At 49.7% G+C, this 20509-nt stretch overlaps 2 protein-coding genes across 3 annotated transcripts in view; one reads left to right on the plus strand and one right to left on the minus strand.

Annotated features, from left to right (window-relative positions):
• The window catches only part of Nubp1 (nucleotide binding protein 1), a 12432-nt gene extending 1929 nt beyond the window's left edge, over positions 1-10503 (plus strand). The window contains exons 3-11 of the mRNA XM_031362407.1: positions 84-217; positions 4124-4192; positions 6483-6515; positions 7155-7245; positions 7710-7864; positions 7967-8077; positions 8320-8422; positions 9694-9777; positions 10225-10503. Of these exons, the coding sequence (XP_031218267.1) occupies positions 84-217; positions 4124-4192; positions 6483-6515; positions 7155-7245; positions 7710-7864; positions 7967-8077; positions 8320-8422; positions 9694-9777; positions 10225-10283 (839 nt within the window). The 3' untranslated portion in view covers positions 10284-10503. The remainder of the gene's footprint in view (positions 1-83; positions 218-4123; positions 4193-6482; positions 6516-7154; positions 7246-7709; positions 7865-7966; positions 8078-8319; positions 8423-9693; positions 9778-10224) is intronic.
• Positions 6366-20509, minus strand: part of Tvp23a (trans-golgi network vesicle protein 23 homolog A) — a 33255-nt gene continuing 19111 nt past the window's right edge. The window contains exons 2-7 of one of the 2 annotated variants that reach the window (XM_031362419.1): positions 16007-16151; positions 14677-14766; positions 14296-14424; positions 12945-13073; positions 11180-11239; positions 6366-9757 (exon numbers count right to left, since the gene is read on the minus strand). In XM_031362419.1, coding sequence (XP_031218279.1) covers positions 11180-11239; positions 12945-13073; positions 14296-14424; positions 14677-14766; positions 16007-16151 — 553 coding nt within the window. In that variant the 3' untranslated portion in view covers positions 6366-9757. Of the gene's footprint in view, positions 9758-11179; positions 11240-12944; positions 13074-14295; positions 14425-14676; positions 14767-16006; positions 16176-20509 lie in introns of both variants that reach the window. The other variant, XM_031362414.1, reaches the window with a different exon arrangement.

Below are 20509 nucleotides of genomic sequence, written 5' to 3' on the forward strand. Positions count from 1 at the left end.
CATCACCTCCAGGGCTGAGGCGGGGGCAGCATCACCTCCAGGGCTGAGGCGGGGGCAGCATCACCTCCTCTACTTCCTTGCAGCCGTGGAGGAAATCAGAGAGAAGATGAAGACGGTGAAACACAGGATCTTGGTGCTGTCTGGGAAAGGTGGCGTTGGGAAAAGCACATTCAGTGCCCACCTGGCCCACGGCCTGGCAGAGGATGGAGACACACAGGTGGGAGCCTGGGCTAAGCTGGGAGGGGCTCCTTGTGTCAGAGGGGCTGCTGGTGGCTTTAGAGAGTGATTCTTGGGCTCCAGGGGACCAGCTTCTCTGACCCTGCCTAGCTACTGGCTGAGGTATTTTGCTGAGGTCTCTAACCAAGGTGGCGGTGTGACTCACCATATTCTGGTTGTTATATAACACAGAGCCCTTTATGCTTGCCCCTCATAAAGCTCTTTCTGTGTCTTGAAGTCCAAATCCTGCAGCTGTAGCTTGGTCCATCTCCTGTGAGCTAAGAATGATATTTACATATTCAGATGTTCACTTCTCTAGTCAGATGAGCACTTATACATTATTATTGTTTTTGTCCATAGAGCAGAAGACATTTTCTGTTTGCCTCTTACAGAGATGATCCAAGGATCCTTCATCTCTAGAGTACAGACAAGCATGAAATTGGAATCACCTCACCAGGCCATGTGACACATGCTTGTATTCCCAGCATTTCAGGGCAGGGGGCTTTTGAATTCAAGGCTATCCATGGCTACAAAGTGAGACAGGGTCTCAAAACAGACAGACTAACTCAAATTCTCAGTGCTGTGTTCTTGGTGCCAGCTTTAGTCAAGGTGGCCATGAGTAGTGCAGGTTCATATTCCAGCTCGGTCCACATCACTGCTGATGCCCAGGCTGGTTATCAGGCCCTCTCTCTGCCTCCATTTTCTCATCTATAAAAGGGGCTCAGAGGCCTGGGTGAGAGGCGCCTACCACACAGTCCATGTCCTGGGAAAGCCCTGGCAGCCATCTTCATTGCCACTGCACATTGCTAACTCAAGTTCAGAAGGTGACTGCTCTTTGAGTTGTGTTATAGCATGTCCAGCCCACAGCACAGGCCGGATAAGTGTGTTCATCTGTTCATTGTTATGTTAGGGGACAATCTCTTGCCACCAGAGGGTTAAATTTGCATCGCTCAGTACAGGGAAATCTTTTTTTTTTATTGCAGTCTGCATTTTTGGTAAGGGGCTGGGGCTGGAGCACAGTGGCAAAGCTTTGTCTAACAAGTGCAAGGTCCATGCTTCATCCCCCAGAAGCAGCTCCCTCCCCCCTTCCTCTAACAACAACAGAAACTGACATATATTTTGTCTAGAATAAGCATTGCCTCTAGATCTGTTAGGAATATTCTTAGCTGTGTAACACCAGGCGCTGCTGTAGCCAGGCGTGGGGAGCAGCTGCTCACACGCCTGTCTTCCATACAAGAGTGTCTCACCACATGCTTGTCAGAACCTTTTAGTGTGTGGTCCAGTGGAGACAGGACTTGAAAAGAAAAAGATGAAGAGCTGGCTGGGCTGGCTCACACCTGCAGTCTAGATGCTCAAGAGGATTGCCAAGAGTTCCAGGCCAGCCTGGGCTACAGAGTGAGCCTGTCTCAAAAGTGAAAGTAGCCTGTAAGTAAGCCCTGGCCTGTCTGCAGTCACAGTATAGACGCAGTGCACACTGAGTTCAGTTATGGAGGGTCAGCAACACAGTATCCCCAACCCTAAGGCCCTAAGGCCTTTTGTGGTCCAGTAGACTCCTGGCACTCAGTCTGCTCCTAGTTGATGTCTGTCATCTTGTGTGGAAAAGGCCTTAGGTAAAGACAGCCCTGACACACGCGTTCCTAGGCAGAGGAAAGGAGGTATATAAATGAAGGCGGAGCTAGGAGGATCACGTGTCAGCACTCAGCTTCCTAAAGGATACTGAGTAAAGGATGACCTTGGGCTCCGTGGGCCGAGGGCAAGCAGCGTCAGTATTGTCAACTATGTTGAGGAAACACCCGGGACCTTTCCCTGGGTTTGGAGGCACCCCAGCTGGAGGCGCCTGAACCCCCAGTCTCTCATTTTACAGGCCAGAAGCTTAGATAGACAAGACTGAGGGAAAAGCCACCAGGTGAAGTGGCTTCTTGAAAGGTGCAGAGTCAAAACCAAGACCTTTAGGGAAGAAACTTGACATTTTAAGGGGGCAGAGCTGAGAGCCCCCTTCCAGTTTACTATGAGAAGGACTCCTAGCCATCAGCAGCTGAGCTGAGAGGTCTTGGGGACACATAGGTACAGGCTTGGTTCTCAGCAGGTGCCCACTATCCTGACCTAGGCAGAAGAGAGAAGCAGTTGGTTGTTGGGGTGGTAAGTCAGGCACAGTCAGGAAGATCCTGGGCATAGATGCCAGGCAGTGTGCGTATCGTATCCTGCCGTTACTTGGCTCAGTTCCTTCCCTGGCTTGTGGGACGAATCATTCCTCAAAAGGAACGGATAAGAAGGTGGCAGGAGCCCTGCTGGGCTGCAGAGGTGCTCCCACTGTAAGACCCAGGTCCCCACCTCAGGTGGCAGATATCCTGAGGTGCTCCCACTGTAAGACCCAGGTCCCCACCTCAGGTGGCAGATATCCTGAGGTGCTCCCACTGTAAGACCCAGGTCCCCACCTCAGGTGGCAGATATCCCTTGCTGCACTTTTGGGCCAGGCCAGCAGAGGACGCAGGAGGCAAACAGGATGTTAGTGAAGAAGTCCCCTGTGTCCCTGTAAGTCACAGGCACTGCAGTTAGCCAGCATGTAGAGGAAGTAGGGTTGAAGAGGGAAGACAGCCCAGGCAAGTCCCAGAGTTCCCCAGGAGTGCTGTACTCTGGGTCCCGACGACCGTTCTCATAATGATGCCCCTCACGAGGGCAGTGCATACTGCTGCAGGCCTTGATTGGTAGTTTGGTGGAAGTCTTCTGAGACCTCCTAAATCCCCACAAGAACTTCCCAGATTCCTTTCATGTTTTTAAGAATTATTTTTGTTTCTGTGTGTGTGTGTGAGTGCCATGTGTGTGCCTGATAGTCCAGAAGAAGGTGCTGGATGCCCGGTTGCTCCGGACCTGGACTTACAGGGAGTTGTGAACTGCCCGATACGGAAGAAAGAATATTTGTTCTTCGGTATTCTGGAAGGGCAGCCAGCAAGTGTTCCTTCTCTGAGCCATCTCTCCATCCAGCTTTTCTTTCCCTCCTCTTCCTCCTCCTCATTCTTCTAGGTTTTTTTTTTTTTTTAAGAAAAAAAATAGATGAGGGCAGGAGAGATGGCTCAGTGGTTAAGAATACTGACTGCTCTTTTAAGAGGACCTAGGTTTGATTCTCAGCACCCACATGGCAGTTCACAACTGTCTGTAACTCAATTTCAGGGGATCTGATGCCCTCTATGGCCTACATGAACACCAGGCATGTATGAGGTGCACAGACATACACACAGGCAAGACACCTGTATGCATAAAATTAAAAGGGGATGGGGCAGATCAGGCTCAAGTGCAGTTGGTGTGGCGGCCAGAAGGGGGCACCAGATCCCCTGAACTGAGTTTCAAAGGGTCTTGAACATGGCTGTGCATCCATTTCAGGCTCTCTTTAAGAGAAACATGTTCTCTTAACATCCGAGCCATCTGGCCAGCATCTCCTTTCTTATTTAAAGGCTGTTTTGAAAGATCATTGTCAGCTCTGTCCCAGGAACATGGGGCTTGCCTAGAGGTCAGCCATAATTTTTGCCCAGGCCTCCTGTGTAGGCCTGACTGTGGTGGAAAGAGTCCTGGCACTGGAGATGTTGACTTTTGACCCATCTCTGTTCCTTGCTTATTGAACAAGTCCCTGGGCCTCTCTGAATCTCGGCTTCATCTTGTATGACGCAGAACTCATGGTACATTTCTAGGCCGAGTGAACTTTTCAGTGGCCTGATGCATGACCACCCTGATCCACACTGGGGGCTGTGTGCACGCCTGTTGTTCTAGGAGTTCCTAGAAGGTCCATGATGCGTCTCTCCCATGAGAAAGTGGAAGCTCAACCATTTGTTTTCATTTGTTGTCCACGCCCCATCCCAGCATAGCTTGAAAGTTCAGCAGTCAGTGATGATACCACCTGTCTCTTCATTCCCAGGTCGCTCTTCTGGACATTGATATCTGTGGGCCATCAATTCCCAAGATCATGGGCTTAGAAGGAGAGCAGGTAATAGCTGATGGCGAATCTGACTGGTTCTCTTTGGGAAAGCACATACAGTAGCCCCTCTGTCTCCTTTCTCAGTGGCTGTGGATTTAGGCGTTCGGGATTAGATATAAAGCACATCCACGTATGTGAGGAACATTGGGGTTTTCTTGAGCCTTTTATGGGTGGGAGAGGGGAACAGTAAGCGGAATGCAGAAGTGAGATGCGGAAATCCAACTCCGGGCCAGGGTTAGCTTGGGTCTGCACTGCAAGCAAGGGAATCTTTCAGAGCTGTGCTCTCTGCTAGGGAACTGAGACCCTGACTGTGGCACTGCTGAGTGACACAGCAGCAGACCCTGACTGTGGGGTTGTCTGCTACTGGCCTCATCCTGGAAGGACCTCTGGTGATGGGCAGAATCAGGGCTGGGCTCAGACACCACAGGCAATGCTGTCTCTTTCACTCCAGGTCCTCTTCTAGGCATGCAAATGTCAAGCAGTGCCGATGGTCCTCATGGTTAAGAGTGGAGGGCAGGAGGCCAAGGCAGGAGAGGAGGTAGGAACAGGAGCATTTAGCCTTAGCAAATGGGAAGTTCACTCAGGCACTGCCAACGCCTGGAGTGTGCATATGCGGATGCTAGTATGCATAGTGGTACCCATGTTGAAGTAAAAAGCAGGATTGTGCCCCAGTCAGTGAGCCTTTGCACAACACACACGCCAACATGGGTGTACTTATAGTACAGTCGTCATATGAAGTTGAAATTTAGCCAGGCATGGTGGTGTAAGCTGTAGTCCTAGCTACTTGGGAGGGTGACTCAAGAGGATCACTCAGTTTTGGGGGTGGAGGCTGGTGCCAGGACCCTGTCTGGAAAACTGAAAGAGAAGGCCCCGTCTGATGCGTAGGCAGAAGTTGCTTAAGTTCTAATTTCATAATAAATAGAACAGTGCCCAGGCCCAGAAGTAGTTCTGTGAGGCTTCGTGGTGACTCTGGCCCTTGCCCCGGTAGGTAGCATTCTGGAGTCAGGGCTCAGGCCACTGACTCAGACAGTTTTGGGGTTTGTTTGTTTGGTTGGTTGGTTGGTTGGTAGACAAACTCTCACTAGCTGTCCCTGGCTGGCCTGGAGTTCACAGAGATTCACTTGCCATAGCCTCCAGAGTGCTGGGATTAAAAGTGTGCAACACCATGCCCAGCCCAAGGGCTGCTGTAAAATTTTATTTTATGTGTAAGAGTATTTTCCCTGCGTGTGTGTCTGTGCATCATGTGAATACTCAGTGTCCAAAGAGTCCCAAAGAGGGTGTCAGATGTGAGTGAGCAGCTACCATGTAGCTGCTGGAAACTGAACCCAGGTCCTTTGAGCACTGGGTAGCCAGGCCTTTAATGGCTGACCCACCTCTGCCACCTGTTCAGGGTAGCCTTGAATCAGCTGTGGCACTGAAGGCCACTGGGTAGTAGTCTCCCTCTGCTCCTATGGCTGGTGGCCTGGCTGACTGTCTTAGTCAAGGTTTCTATTCCTGCACAAACATCATGACCAAGAAGCAAGTTGGAGAGGAAAGGGTTTATTTGGCTTACTTCCACATGGCTGTTGATCACCAGAGGAAGTCAGGACTGGAACTCAAGCAGGTCAGGAAGCAGGAGCTGACTCAGAGGCCTCGGAGGGATATTCTTTACTGGCTTGCTTCCCATTGCTTGCTCAGCCTGCTCTCTTGTAGAACCCAAGACCTCCAGCCCAGGGATGGCACCACCCACAAGGGGCCCTACCCCCTTGATTACTAATTGAGAAAATGCCCCACAGCTGGATCTCATGGAGGCACTTCCCCAACTGAAACTCCCTTCTCTGTGATAACTCCAGCCTGTGTCAAGTTGACACACAAAACCAGCCAGTACACTGATCTTACATGCTTGCATTTTCTCAGCAGCTGGCAGCACTCTCCTTCTTTTTAAATACCTCAGAGTTGTGTGCGAACTTGAATAAGTTTGGTTCCTTGGCAAGGGAAGGGATAGAGTGCTTCTATCAAATCAGGTCTTCATTTCTCAACCCTCCCTAAGAACTGAGTAGACAGCAGGTAGAAGTGCTCGCTGCCACGCCTGGTGCCCTGCGTTCTGGGATCCGCATGGTGGAAGGAAAGTCCTGAAGGTTGTCCTCTGACCTCTATAGATGCAGTCATGAAACATACAGGCATACATGCACCACTAACTAAAAGTAATTAAGGGACTTTTTATTAGACTGGTTCAGTACAGGACAGTGAATCACACTGTGTGAAGCCATCCTCCATGGGCACTTTGTCAGTGACAAGAATGAATGTCATCTTCCCACAGGTTCACCAGAGTGGCTCCGGCTGGTCTCCAGTGGTGAGTGAGCCTTACTGGGGAGGTAGTGTGTGGGGTTAGCTGTGATGGGCTGTCGGAGACAGGGCTTAAATGTTGACTGGGCTTAAATGTTGACTGGGACTGGTTTCCAGACCAAGGATGAGCAGGCCTTGTCTCTAATGGGCTTGTCGATCTGTGCTGTCCAATTCCATAGCTCCAAAGTGGTGCTGTGCAGCTGAGTGACCCCAGTGTACCCCAGTGAAACCTTATCTACAAGGCTGGGTTTCGGGGTCTCTACTGATCCAGTTAGACCACCTGAGGAGACTTAGCCACAGTGTACCCCAGTCAAACCTCACCTACAAGGCTGGGTTTTAGGGTCTCTACTAAGCCAGTTAGACCACCTGAGGAGACTCTTTTAGCATCATTGGCTTGTTGCTGAGGCACAGGCGACATGTGGCCTACTGTGGATCCCACCATGTCCACCTGTTTTTCAAAAATGTTTTGAGGCTTGCAAAGAGCAAGCGTGGGTGTGAGGCACATGGTACCTTTATCCTGATTTTTTATTATTATTATTTTACCAAATTCCTTTGGAAGTGCCCACTTGTGGTTTTAGGTAGCTGTGTCGTGCCCTTGTCTCCGTAAACAACCATGTTTCTCTCCCTCTTCCCATTCCTGCTGCAGTATGTGGAGGACAACCTGGGGGTGATGTCTGTAGGCTTCCTGCTCAGCAGCCCAGACGATGCTGTCATCTGGAGGGGACCAAAGAAAAATGGTTTGTCACTGCTCCCCGGCTCCGCTCCCTGGTTCTGCCTACATCCAGGCTGTTGGGGGACTGTGGGTACCTGATGGGCTTTGTGGTGTGTTCATGCTGTTATTTTGGTCCTGGGATGGCGCCTAGAACCTCATGCCTACTAATGCTCTCACCTGGAGCCACTCCCTGGCTGGGGAAACATAAGTGATACAGACAGCACCACTGGGCAATCACCCTCTCGCCACTGATTCCTCAGCCACACGACTGTTAGAGCAACATGTCTGTGCCACACATAGTGACAGGAGCACCCTTGACTTCATCATGGCCACCCAACATGTCTACAGATCTCACCTCCTGCCCCCTGGGGACAACAGTGTCACTATGTTGAGGCTGAGAATATAGGCCAAATGCTCATGCATAATGAGAGCTGCTGCTGGAGATGTATGCCAGAAAGAAGGCGCTCACTCAGCCTTGTCCACTTCTAGGTCTGATCAAGCAGTTCCTCCGTGATGTAGACTGGGGAGATGTAGACTACCTCATCATAGACACCCCACCTGGCACCTCTGATGAACACCTCTCGGTGGTCCAGTATCTGGCTGTGACGCACATCGATGGGGCGGTGATCCTCACTACCCCTCAGGTGAGGGAGGGAACGCTCTAATGATTGTATGGCATCTCCTGGACCACACGTATCTTTCAGTGCTCTTTGGCTGAGGGATAACCGCTTTGTGAACTTTGCCAGGAGGTGGCCCTCCAGGATGTCCGGAAAGAGATCAACTTCTGCCACAAGGTGAAGCTGCCCATCCTCGGTGTGGTAGAGAACATGAGCGGTTTCATCTGTCCCAAGTGCAAGGTGAGGGTCCCCAGGGCAGGCCTAGGCGCACCCTTGTCCTAGTAGGGAAGCGGCAGGAATGGTTCTCTAGAGACTATTTCTGCTTCCCCTGCTGTGTTGGGAAGGAGGGTCTCCATCAAGCCCTCGACTCCTGCCTGGGTGGAGATGCTTCAGACTTTCACAGCCAAACAAGGCACTGTTTCAAAACGTCTAAAAGCTAGTGTGTTTTAAGATGCTGTCTCTTTCCTCTTTCTGTCTCACAGAAAGAGTCTCAGATCTTCCCTCCCACAACTGGGGGTGCAGAGGCCATGTGCCAGGACCTGAAGATCCCTCTTCTGGGCAAAGTGCCACTGGATCCACACATAGGTGAGTGTGAACACGACAGTTCTGAGGGGCCTATGCTGCGTGCACAGCCCTTTTAGCAGCTGGGGGCTTGTATTCAGGACCAGCAGTGGTGGCTCAGAGCTGGACCCACAGAGCTCCTTAGAGGCTGCAGCCACCGAAAAGAAGCAGTGAGGCCTGGGACAGGCACCTCAGATCCTCCATGAAATTCGAGCCATGTGTCCATAGGACCACAGGGCCCCTTCGTCACTCTGCTCCTGTGCCGGGCTCTGACATACAAGTGGGGACCCTGTTGGATATCCTAGGATCCTGACAATTCTGCTCTGAATAGTCTTCAGAACTGAGGGAGGGGTGTGCATCTAGCTCTATCCCAGGCTCATCCAGGTATTGGTTTGCTATGAGGAGACAGGGGCTCTACTGCCCTGTAGAATCCACTTTGCCCACAAGAAGAGTCAAGCTTGCTTGAGTGGCAGATGTCTGTGATGAGGGCCGGAAGTGGAGCAGTGCCAGGTGCCTGGGCCTCAGAGGGAAGAGCCTGAAGCAGACTGGGTTCAGTTCAGACGACTATGTACCCAAATGTGAGAGCTTCCCTTTTCCTGTCAGGAAAGAGGGACTGAGGTGTTTGAACTGGGCCTTGAGTAACAACAGGGGACTAGCCTTGAGGGAGGTTCACAGGCAAAGCTGTGTCTCCCCTGGGTTACATATGGTACTCAGGATGGTGAATGTGTATGTGTGTGTGCGTGCGCATGTGTACATGCACGTGTGTGAGTGACTGTGCAGCTGAGAAGGACCACGAAGATGACATGATAGGGTCGTAGGCAGAGAACAGGGTGCGTGCACCCAGGTTCTGCTCACCTGAAAGGCAGTATGTATTCCACATTTACATGTGTTTCCTCAGGGATGCAGACGCTCCACCTGTCTGCATTTCCTTTCTTAGTCCTTGATGTTTTGGCACACTCCCTGCCTGTTGAGAGCCCTAGCTGATTCCCTTTCCTGTATTCTCATTTTCCTGGGCTGCAGGTTAGTTGGTCTCCTGTAGACTCCTGGGCCCACTCAGAGCGAGCAAACAGTTCCTTGGGCCTGTCTGCCTTGGCCACATGCTATCCAGCTGATTTGCGGCCACAACAAAGCAGCTGAGGAAGGGACACAGCTGAGGAAGGGACACAGCTGGGGGGGTGCATGTTGTGTGTCTCCACCTTTGCTGTCCTTGAGTGGGGAGCCCCAGGCAGCCACACTGCAGCAGGCACAAAAGAACAAGGCTTTGACAAGGGTCTCCTTTCCTCTGTCTCTTTAAGGCAAGAGCTGTGACAAAGGCCAGTCTTTTTTTGTTGAGGCCCCAGATTCGCCAGCCACAGCAGCCTACAAAAGTATAATTCAGAGTAAGTACTTGAAACATCGCCTGCAGGAAGTCACCTAGAGGAGTGAAGTGTGCAGAAGCTATAGGGTTAATCTGCCAGCTTCAGCTGGAGACAGCAGGGGTGCTGGGGACCCTTGCTCCTCAGCTGGAGACAGCAGGGGTGCTGGGGACCCTTGCTCCTCAGCTGGAGACAGCAGGGGTGCTGGGGACCCATGCTCCTCAGCTGGAGACAGCAGGGGTGCTGGGGACCCATGCTCCTCAGCCCAGGAGACCATGAGACTTCTCCCCCCCGTGGGTCAGCATTATGAGCTACTTCTTAGTTTGAGAAACAGGGGGCAGGTGAAGTTCATAGCATGGGAAATACTTGCCATTAAGGCCAATAAAACAGATTGGAGTCCTAACTGGTAAGCCAAAGCAAGCCTTGGGCAAAGGTGTTGGGCAAGAACTCACCCCTCAACTTGTCTTTTAGGGATCCGAGACTTTTGTAATCCTCATCAGTCACATGATGAGAGCCTCATCAGTCCCTGAAGTGGAACAGGGCCAAGTGCCACCTGCTAACCATAGAGCTGGCAGGCCATGTGTCCATCTACACCTGGTGGAGGGGACAGGTGGTACCACAGCCACCAGATGCTGACAGGATTTGAAGTCACTCATTAAGACACTGTAATCATCCATCTCCTCGAGATCAAAGGCGCAGGCACTCTGTATCCAGGCACCATTCATCGGAAAATAAAAAGGTCTCCTTGAACCTGTCCCTTAGGGCCTGCTTTCTGGAATCCAAGGGACTAAGAACTCTGAGTCACAGGACTCCCAGGAGCTGTTTCCGCCTCAGGCGATAAGCCTAGGGGAGACAGAGGGAGGGTTGTGGCTTCCTCCGGAGGGAGAATGACACCAGTCTCTGTCCACACTGGGGTCTCCAGCTTTGGGAGGTCTCTAGTCAGGCTGGGATCAGTGTGAGTGCTTTGGCTGGGGGCATCAGAACCCCTGGCAAAGCTTGTAAGTCATCCATGAGGTGATGGGTAATTTCAAGGTATCCGGTAATTCCCAGGGTCCCAGGCATACCATTACCTGGCACTTCTGAGAGACAGGTGTAATTGTCCCCATTGTCTGGGACTAAGACATAGAATGAGAGCTGCTGAGAGAACTCATTCCAGATTTCCACTGCACTGTGGCATGACACTGGAAGGTGGGCAGCCCCTCTCCTCTCTCTTCTCTTCCCTTCCCCTTTACACATCAACTCATGGAGTGTGCTGGGGTCCCTGTGGGGCAGATGCAACCTTTCCAAAGCTCGATGGGTCCCGAGCAGGCCCTAAACATCGGGGTCTAGCTTGGAAGACTGGGGAGAGCCCACCTAGGCCTGTGGCACAGGTCAGGGGCTGCTTTCCCACAGGTGCTCAGGCCTCTGGCCTGCACCTGCCGCTCACCTAGTGCTGGTGGATGTCCAGCCCTTCCAACCTGGGCTTCTCAAAGTCACCTGGGGAATCCTGCAAGGGAAGAGGAGCCATGACTGTCCCAACAAAGAGCAGGCTCACTGGGGAGACCCACATAGCATTGTTCAGAGCACCGCATAGCCAAAAGATTCCTGCATTCCTTATTTCTGACAACTTGACAACTGGCAATTTTTTTTTTTTTCCAGACAGGGTTTCTCTATGTAGCCCAGGCTGTCCTGGAACTCACTTTGTAGACCAGGCTGGCCTCGAACTCAGAAATCCGCCTGCCTCTGCCTCCCAAGCGCTGAGATTAAAGGCGTGCGCCACCACTGCCCGGCTGACAACTGGCAATTATTGAGACAATTATCCAAGGAATATTTCCTGGCTTCAAAACAAAAACAAGGCTTTATCATTCTTTTTCTCAGTTTTGTGGGGTGTGTGTTAGTTCATGTGCATGCAGGCATGCACATCCCATGATGCACCTATGGAGTCAGGCCTTATTTCTCTCTCTCTACCTTGTTTTTGAGGCAGGATCTCTCATCTGTCTCTACTGTGTTACTCCAAGCTAGCTGGCCCATAAGCTTCTCTGTCTGCCTTCTCATCCAGAATCTTCTCTGTCTGCCTTCTCATCCAGAATCTTCTCTGTCTGCCTTCTCATCCAGAATCTTCTCTGTCTGTCTTCTCATCCAGAATCTTCTCTGTCTGCCTTCTCATCCAGAGTGCTGTGATTATAGATGTTTGCCACCACATCTGGCTTGTGTGGATTCAGGGTAGAACTTAGGTGGTCAGCTTTACACATCCAGTGCTTTTACCCACTGAGCCCTCTCCCTGGCCAGATGTAGGTTTTGCTTTAATTATTTGATTTTATGTATGTGTATTGCCTGAATGGAGGCATATGTGTAACATATGGTGCTTATGGAAGCCAGAATCCTCTGGCACTGGAGTTACTGGAGTTACTGGGTCCTCCCGTACAGATAGATGAGTGCTGGGAAGCTGATCTGGGTCCTCCCTTACAGATAGATGAGTGCTGGGAAGCTGATCTGGGTCCTCTGTGGGAGCAGCAAGCTTTCTTAACTATTACTTAAAACTAAACAATAGTCACAAAATGTCTGACACTGTGTTGATAGGAGCTGTCAATTTGTTACAGGTAAGATGGTAGTTGCCAGGAGCTAGGGACAAATGGGGAGCTAGTGTCTAAAGGACAGTGCTCAGGCTGGAGAGATGGCTCAGTGGTTAAGATCACTTGACTGCTCTTCCAAAGGCCCTGAGTTCAGTTCCCAGCAACCACATGGTAGCTCACAACCATCTGTAATGGGATCTGATGCTCTCTTCTGGTGTGTCTGAAGACAGCTATAGTGTACTCATACATAAGATAAATAAATAAATCTAAAAAAAGAAAAGGACTGTGCTCTTGTTGGAATTGAGACGGTTCTGGAGCTAGACTGTATGCCATCTGTACAAGGCTGTCCCTAGAACTAATTGACCTATTGTGGGTTTTTAAAAAAAACTTGTTTGTTTTTTAAAACAGGGTCTCACTAAGTAGTCCTGCCTGGGCTGGAACTCATTTTGTAGACCAGGCTGGCCTCAGCCTCAGAGATCCACCTGCCCCTGCCTCCAGAGTACTGATATCAAAGGTGTGTACCATCACACTCAGCAATAGTTAACATGGTGGATTTCACATGTATACACAGTAAAGGCAATTGGAAGACCCTTCCTGAGCACCTGGAAGGAAGGCTCCATAGAGGGACTCGTTACTCACCATCTGAAACACGGTCTGGGACAGAAAGCTGGCTGCAACTGTCCTCAGATCACTGTCACCCCCCATCTTACAGAGGATGTAGCCGTAGAGATTGGCAGCTTGGAGGGAAATGCCAGCAATCACGAGAGCCTGCATTGGGCAGAGCAGAGGGAAGCCTGCTGAGGGTGCACACTCACAAAGAAGGGCTGGCATGGCTACTCTGTCCCAAGTAAACACTTACAGACACCTAAGCAACCAAAAGGCTGTGACCACCATGGTTCACATAAAGGAGACAAGCAAAAAAAAAAAAAAAGGATACTGGAGCTGGTGCTTGTGGAGGCAGAAACCAAGGAGCCCCTTTGCGTGTGCCCTGTATTCTGTGTCCTCGTTGAATGCACAGCTCTCCCAAAGAACATGGGCACTGTCAGCCATCCTACTTAAGAAAGGCTGGCGGCTAACCACAGATACCGCACATTTTAATAAAAATTCCTTCCTGGAGGCTGAAGATGCAGCTCAGTGGGAGCACTTGCCTAGCTTGCACAAGCACAAGGCCCTTGGGTTCCCTCCCCAGCACTTCAGAAAAAAAACATAATTTCATATCAGCATTATTCATTCTTATCCACCAAGGAATGAAACAGAATGTGCTATATATACATTCCATGTATAATATATATATATATATATATATATATATATATATATACATTCCATGTATTATATAATACATGGAATATTATTTAACCCTACAAAGAAAGTATAGTTTGGGTGGCCCTGAACATGTGCTAAGTGAAAGAAGCCACTTAGAAAAGAACAAATGCTGTGTGGTTCCATTTATGCAACATCCTGGAACAGGCAAGTCTACCTAGGAAGGAGAGTTCCAGTAGCCAGGGAAATGGCATAGAGAGTACAGGTTTTCTTTGAGGTGGTGAAAATAATTTGTAATGGGCTGCACAGTTCTCTCAACAGTTAAGAGAACTTGCTGTTCTCTCAGAGGACCTGAGTTTGGTGCCTAGTACTTGTGTCAACAGCTGACAACTGCCTGTGGTTCCAGCTCCAGGGGAGCTCAGGCCCTGCCTGCCCTCGGAGGGCACCTGAACTTGCTGACACACCACACACAGGCACCCACAGAGTTGTAATAAATCTGGGTTGTTGTTTTTTAATCCTGAGATTGTGATAGAACTCTACAATAATTGACAGAAGCCACAGATTGTCCCCTCAGATGGTGAATGTATTGTGGGGCTATCTCCATCAAGCTGTTAAGATGGACCACCTGGGTGAATGTATTGTGGGGCTATCTCCATCAAGCTGTTAAGAGGGACCACTTGTAGCCCTTGGTTTGTTAGAGCAGCAGCAGGGTCAGGGAACATCTTACCAGCCACTTCAGCTTCAAGGAGAACAAGGTACTGAAGAAGAACACAATCCAGATCACTGGGCAGATGATGAGACCGAGCCAGAAGATGCGTGCCTCTGCCTCAGTGGCAGCCATGTGATTTGCAGAGACCTATTGGGGACAGCCATTATAGCTTTTGTTCATTTGTTTCTCTGCATAACATTCCTGGCTGTCCTGAAAGTGGCTTTGTAACCCAGGCTGGCCTCGAACTCACACAGATCCACCTGTCTCTGCCTCCTAAGTGCAGAGATTAAAGGCATGTGCTACCACCACCCAACTGGCACACATACATCTCAGGAAGCTGTGTAAACTTCACACAGCATTGCCCCAGACCTTATTAGTTTGTCTTGTTGCAGAGCGTACCTTTCTGGCTTCAAATATCCAGTGGCTTTTCCCGTCTTCATCTATCTGGTTCCACCATCGAAGACCCACCATGAGTCTTCCAGTTACATTCTGAGGAAAGTGGGCAAAGGGGCCGTGAGCACACAAGGAGCAAAATGGCTGATTGTTTCTGTAATGGTCTTCCTGTGTAGCCCAGGATAGCCCAGGATAGCCTAGAACTCTCAAGCCTTCTACCTTGGCCTCTTGGGTGGTGAGTATTAGGTTTGTGCCAGTGCACAACTAATGTTCGTTGTAAACCCCCAATGAAAGCGTTAAGACAAGGGTGTTGAGCTGTAGGATGACAGTGGGTGATGATGCTTCTGCCGAGCCTGAGGATCTGAGTTCGATCCCCACGACCACATGGGGAGAGAATTTACTTCGGCAAGTTGTCCTCAGACTACAAGTGCACTGCAGCACAGGTGTGTATGTACACACAAGAAAGAAGGGTAAAAGGATGTTGAACTGTGTTTCTTGAATGAACTTTCCAAGCTTCTCATCTCTAAGCTTACTTTTTTTGTTTTGCTTTATTGGTTTGTTTGTTTTTGTTTTTTGAGACAGAGTCTCACTTGGTTGGCCTAGAAGTTGCTCTGTAGACCAGGCTGGTCTCAAACTCAGAGATCCACCTGCCTCTGCCCACCTACTCCCATCCCCCCACCTGAGTGCTGTTTTAAAGACGTGTGTTACCATGCCAGCCCCTACTTTGAAAAGTGAGATTCTAGCCAAGTATGGTGGTGCATGCCTTGAATCCCAGTCCTCGGGAGGCAAAGGCAGACATCTCTGAGTTGGAGTTCAACCAGGGTTACATAGTGAGACACTGTCTCAAAAACCAAAGACTGCTTCAAAGTAAAACACATTCACATTATATGTCTATGTATGTCCATACATATCATTAAAATTGTACAAAGTCCAAAACCATATGGGTTCATCATTCCCATGATGCACTTGCACCTATGACAACTGATCCTGGAAGCCACTTACTGAAGCACTTTTGCCCTCTAATTGTAAGTGACATGGGCCCAGTAAGCCTTAAAATTTAAACATCTTGTGTGGAGGGGAACACTTGTGTACACTGGTGGAGGACAAAGGACAACTTGGGAGGGTCAGCTCCCTCCTTACACAGTGAATTCTAGGGATCTTGCTCTGGTCCAAGCTTGACAACAGCACTTCTTACCCCCAGAGCCATATTGTCTACCCATCAGTGTTCTTTAATAGGTAGCAACAATTTAAACCAAAGCACCCCTCAATCCCACATGCACAGAGGACCCCACCACCTGGGAGCAAAGGCTAAGTGCCCCTAGAGAGGGAACCTTACCTTCACAGACCAGAAGTCAAAGGACAGGAGGAGGAGCACGGTGACAAAGCAGCCCACAAAGCTCCTGCTGAACCAGTCACAGCCCACATAGGCGATGATGGCGCTCACTCGGAAGAACAAGTGGAAGAAGGTCGCCAGGGGGTGCCTAGAGAGAACCTGGAACTCAGACCTAAGGACAAAGCGTGCCTAGGGAGAATCCACAACTCAGACTCAAGAACAAGGTCATTAAACTCACTTGGGCATCATTCTTTCCTGGGTGGTTCATCTCAAAGCTCAGGCAACAGTACTGTGCACATATACCAGCACTCCTCAAAGTGACAGTTGCATGCATCCCAGGCTGGCCTCAAACGTAATGTGTAGCCAGCAATGGCCTTGGAACACGTGCTTCTCTCTTCACATGTTAGAATTACAGGTATGTACTACTTCGCTTGGTCTGTATGGCACTGGGGATGAAACTCAGAGCTCCCTACACCTGGCCTATATCCCAGCCCCTGAAACATGTTGCGACATTTGTCGTTTTCTCCCTCAAAATGCCCAGGACTTTCCCCTAATCTGACTCCAAACATATTTGCCCTCTTTGAAACAAGGTCACTTCTGAAGTGAAGTGAGACCAGGATTTCTTGTCTTCCCCCCAGTGCTGACAACAATCAGTTCCCTAAAGGTAAAGTTTGGGTCATTCCATAAGCACAGATGCAGCTCACAGGGTAGAGCTCGCAGCCCACAGGGTGAGGCATAAGGCTCACTCCTGGAGAATAATGATGCCATGAATGGGGATCCAGCTCATGCCAGCGAGTGCTAACTAGATGCTGGAGTTTCCGAAGAAGGCAGTTACAGAGCGTTGTGCCTTCAGATACCAGCCTGCCTAGAGAAGAGCCTGAGGCACAGGGAGCCCCCAACCTGCAGCAGCTGCATCTTAATGAATAAGACTGTTAAAAAGCACTGCCAAGCCATCTAGAACAGATAGCAATGGCCGCAGGGGACACATGGACGGCAGTGGGTGACACGGAGACCTGGCTTGTTGGAGGTTAAGAGCACTTCCTGCTCCTCCAAAGGCCCAGAATGCTATTCCCAGCACCCGTGTCTGGCTATTCACACCACCTGGAGCTCCAGCTACTGGGGGTGGGAGGTGGGGGAAATCTAATAGCTTTTTCTGGCTTCTGAGGGCACTGAACTCATACATACGAGCATTCGCACAAGTGCACTCTGTCTCTCTCCCACTCACACGCCCACCCACCACCCAAATAATACATCTTTTGAAAATGGTAGGGAGAAGGGGTGATGAAAAAGGCTACTGCAAGTGGGCTGTGCAATGAGGTTCGGACTCAGAACCGCATCACCCAGGCCTCATTCTGCAAGGGGGATAGGCTGTTGCTTAGGAACAGGTATTTGCCAGCACGATGTCCTCCCCTCTTCAGGCGAGGGCTTACTCTGTTCTCAGAAGGTGTTCCTATCATTTCAAGTTAGACATGATCACATGTCACTTCTAAACTTCCTAGAATGTTCCAGAAGAAATGTCTCCTAGTCTTTTACCTTGAACCTTGCTAGTGATTTTTTTTTTCCAGCTAGCTGTATCTACTCAGTTTTGCCCTTTATCCAGGTAATGCTAGAGATCAACTCATCCTTGGGCATTCTTCCAGGGCAAAGTCACATCCAAGATACTTTAAGTAGAGCTGGAAAGATGTCTCAGTGGAGAACTTCCCATGCAAGCGTAAGAACTGGGATTTAGATTTCTAGATGTCCAAAGAAAGAGTGGATGTGGTGGCCTGCTTCTAGTCCCAGACCTCAAAAGGCTGACACAGGATCCCCTGGTCAGTCTAGCTAGCCAGATCAGCCATAGTGGCGACTCTTGAGTCCAGTGGGAGACTCTGTCTCAGAAAGTGGAGAGTGATTGAGAAGACAGCTGGCATCAACCTTAGACCTCTACACACACATGTACACATACACAAACCTGCAAACATTTCCCCACGCAAGTGAATACAGTACATAAACACAACATACTCATGCAAAAAAAAATTTTTAGTTTAATATATTGTGTTAAATGCTATGATTGAGTCTATTAAGATCATTAGGAAGGGGCTGCAGAGATGACTGGGTTTTATTCCCAGTGCCTACATGGCAGCTCACACACCTCTCCTTTTCCAGGGGGATTCAGTGCCCCCTCTAGTTCTTTCAGATAATGCACATATGTGGTGCACAGACACACATGCAGGCGAAACACCTGTACACGTAGAATAAATATTTTTTTTTACTTGCTGGAAACACACATGTGGAGTTCAGAGCACAGCTCTATAGAATAAGCTTTTCCATCCACCGTGGGTTCTGGGGTTGAAACTCAGGTTGTTGGGCTTATGCTTTGACTCCTGAGGCCTCTTGTCCACCCTGCTTCTGTAATGTTTAGTGGAATGTGTCTTGATTATTCTTCTTCAAGCAGAGCCTGATACAGGTCAAACTGTGTCAGGTTCAGTCTTCTGTAGGCTGCTCTCTCCACTTCTCCAGCCCCTCACTGAGTTCACATCTAGAGTTAGGGGTGTGTGTGTGTGTGTGTGTGTGTGTGTGTGTGTGTGTGTGTGTGTGTTTCTGTGTGTATGCAGATGTGTGTGCCAAAGGTCAATGTCAAGTTCCTTCTTCAATCACTATCTACCTTCTTTTTTACTATTTTTAAAAATATTTATTTATTTAAAGACAAGTTCTTACTATATAACATGGCCTGGAATTGATGAACCTCTCTGCCTCCTGAGTGCTGGGACTAAAGACATTTGCCACCAGGGTCAGCCTCTCCCTTAGTTTGGTGACAAGATCTCCCATGGAAGCTGGAACTGGCAGTTTTGGCTAAGCTGGCTGGCAAGCCCTTGCAGTCCGTCTGCCTCTGGGCCTTAGCACTGGTGTTCCAGGCATGTGCCATCATGCCTGTCTTTTCCACAGGAGCCAGAGATCAGAACTCAGTAACTCATGCTTGCACCGCACTCCTTTTCTCCTCTGCCCTGGTAGGTTTCTAAACAATGTCTTACTCTGTATTCCAAGCTAGTTTAGAACCTGTAATCCACTTGACTCACTCTCCAAGTTCTGTGATTGTAGCTGTGAGCCAGAACACCTAGTGTTCACTGAGGAAGTGTGTGTGAGAGCGCGCGCACATGTTTGTAGGACTTCTATCAACTGCTGATGTTGTTCCTGAGAATCCATCTACCTTCTTTTCAGAAGTCTCTCCCTGGCCTAGAACTCACCCGCTGAGCCAGGCTGGTTGGCCAACAAGCCCCAGCCTGCCTTTGCCTCCATAGCATTGGAAGCAGACTTCCCCAGTAATGCGCCCAGAGCTGCACTGGGATTTTTAAGACTGTTTCTGGTATGAATCCCACACCAAACATCCTATTTAGTTTCTGTTAGCCCAGAGGCATTTTGGAATGCTCTGTTCTTTAGTGTGGCCCAGGTATGAGTGAAGGGGGCCATTGGTCCCTGGCATAATCCCACCTTGTCCTTTCTAGACCCGTGTTTCCCTCTTCCATCTTCTCCAGTCACCATGGATCTCAGGATCTGAGCTGATCTCTGTGATATGTGACTCAAAACAACATCCAGCTAAGATGAGCCTGCGCAATAGGCCATGTCCACATGGAGGCATACATGTGAGGCCACTCTCTGGAACAGAGCGCAACTCTAACCCTGACTCTCCTTGCCACGCCATGACTATGGTGATTTCCTGAGGCCTACCTTCCAGAAGGAGACAGTGATCTCAGACCATGTCTTCCCCAGAACCACGTAACCACATTGACCCCTTGCCTGCGTCTCCATCTTTCTTTAGTTAAACCCAAAGCGCCTGTCAGTACCTTGAAGACAGACTTTGGGGTCCGAGAGCCACCTATCTGGCCCTCTTCCCTATCTGGCCACACTGAGCACATTTCCTCTCTTTCTTGTCTCTTAGTCAGCATGTGGGGACAGGTGGCCCCGCTCAGCTGGCTGAGATTGCTAGGTCATTGTCTTCCTTTCATGGTCACCTTCCTGCTAACAGGAGCCTCTGAGAAGATGGCAGGAGTCTGTCTCAATCAGCCCAGAAGCAAGGGCTGAGGGACAAGGCAGTCCAGACACACTGACTAAGACCCAGCCAGCAGGTGGCAGCTTCGCTGCTTTCTGTCCTTCTGTGTAAATTTGAATAAAACAGTAGAACAAGAAAGACCACAGAAACCTGGTCTGGATTATACACAGAGACACAAGTGCCTTCCAGGGCAGACCAACTCATAGGGTGGTATTCTGGTGCCTTGGTGGCCTGTCTGGGGTTAAAAAACCCACACACCTAAAAATCCCCATTTGGGTAGTTGGTCATTGCAGCTGGATACCGGAGGAAAATTCCAGAACTGAAGTCCTTTTTTTCTGGGTTTACCAGTTCCTCTTTAAAAGGGGAGGAGATTGGATGAGGTGGTGACATCGCTGTGTGGCACAAATGTCACCTCCCAAAGGTACTGAAACAGTAACAGCCAGAGTGCAGATGCCTGTCCTGGAAGAGATAGTGTGTGT

This window comes from Mastomys coucha, unplaced genomic scaffold, assembly GCF_008632895.1.
Source record: "Mastomys coucha isolate ucsf_1 unplaced genomic scaffold, UCSF_Mcou_1 pScaffold12, whole genome shotgun sequence".
Classification (NCBI taxonomy): domain Eukaryota; kingdom Metazoa; phylum Chordata; class Mammalia; order Rodentia; family Muridae; genus Mastomys; species Mastomys coucha.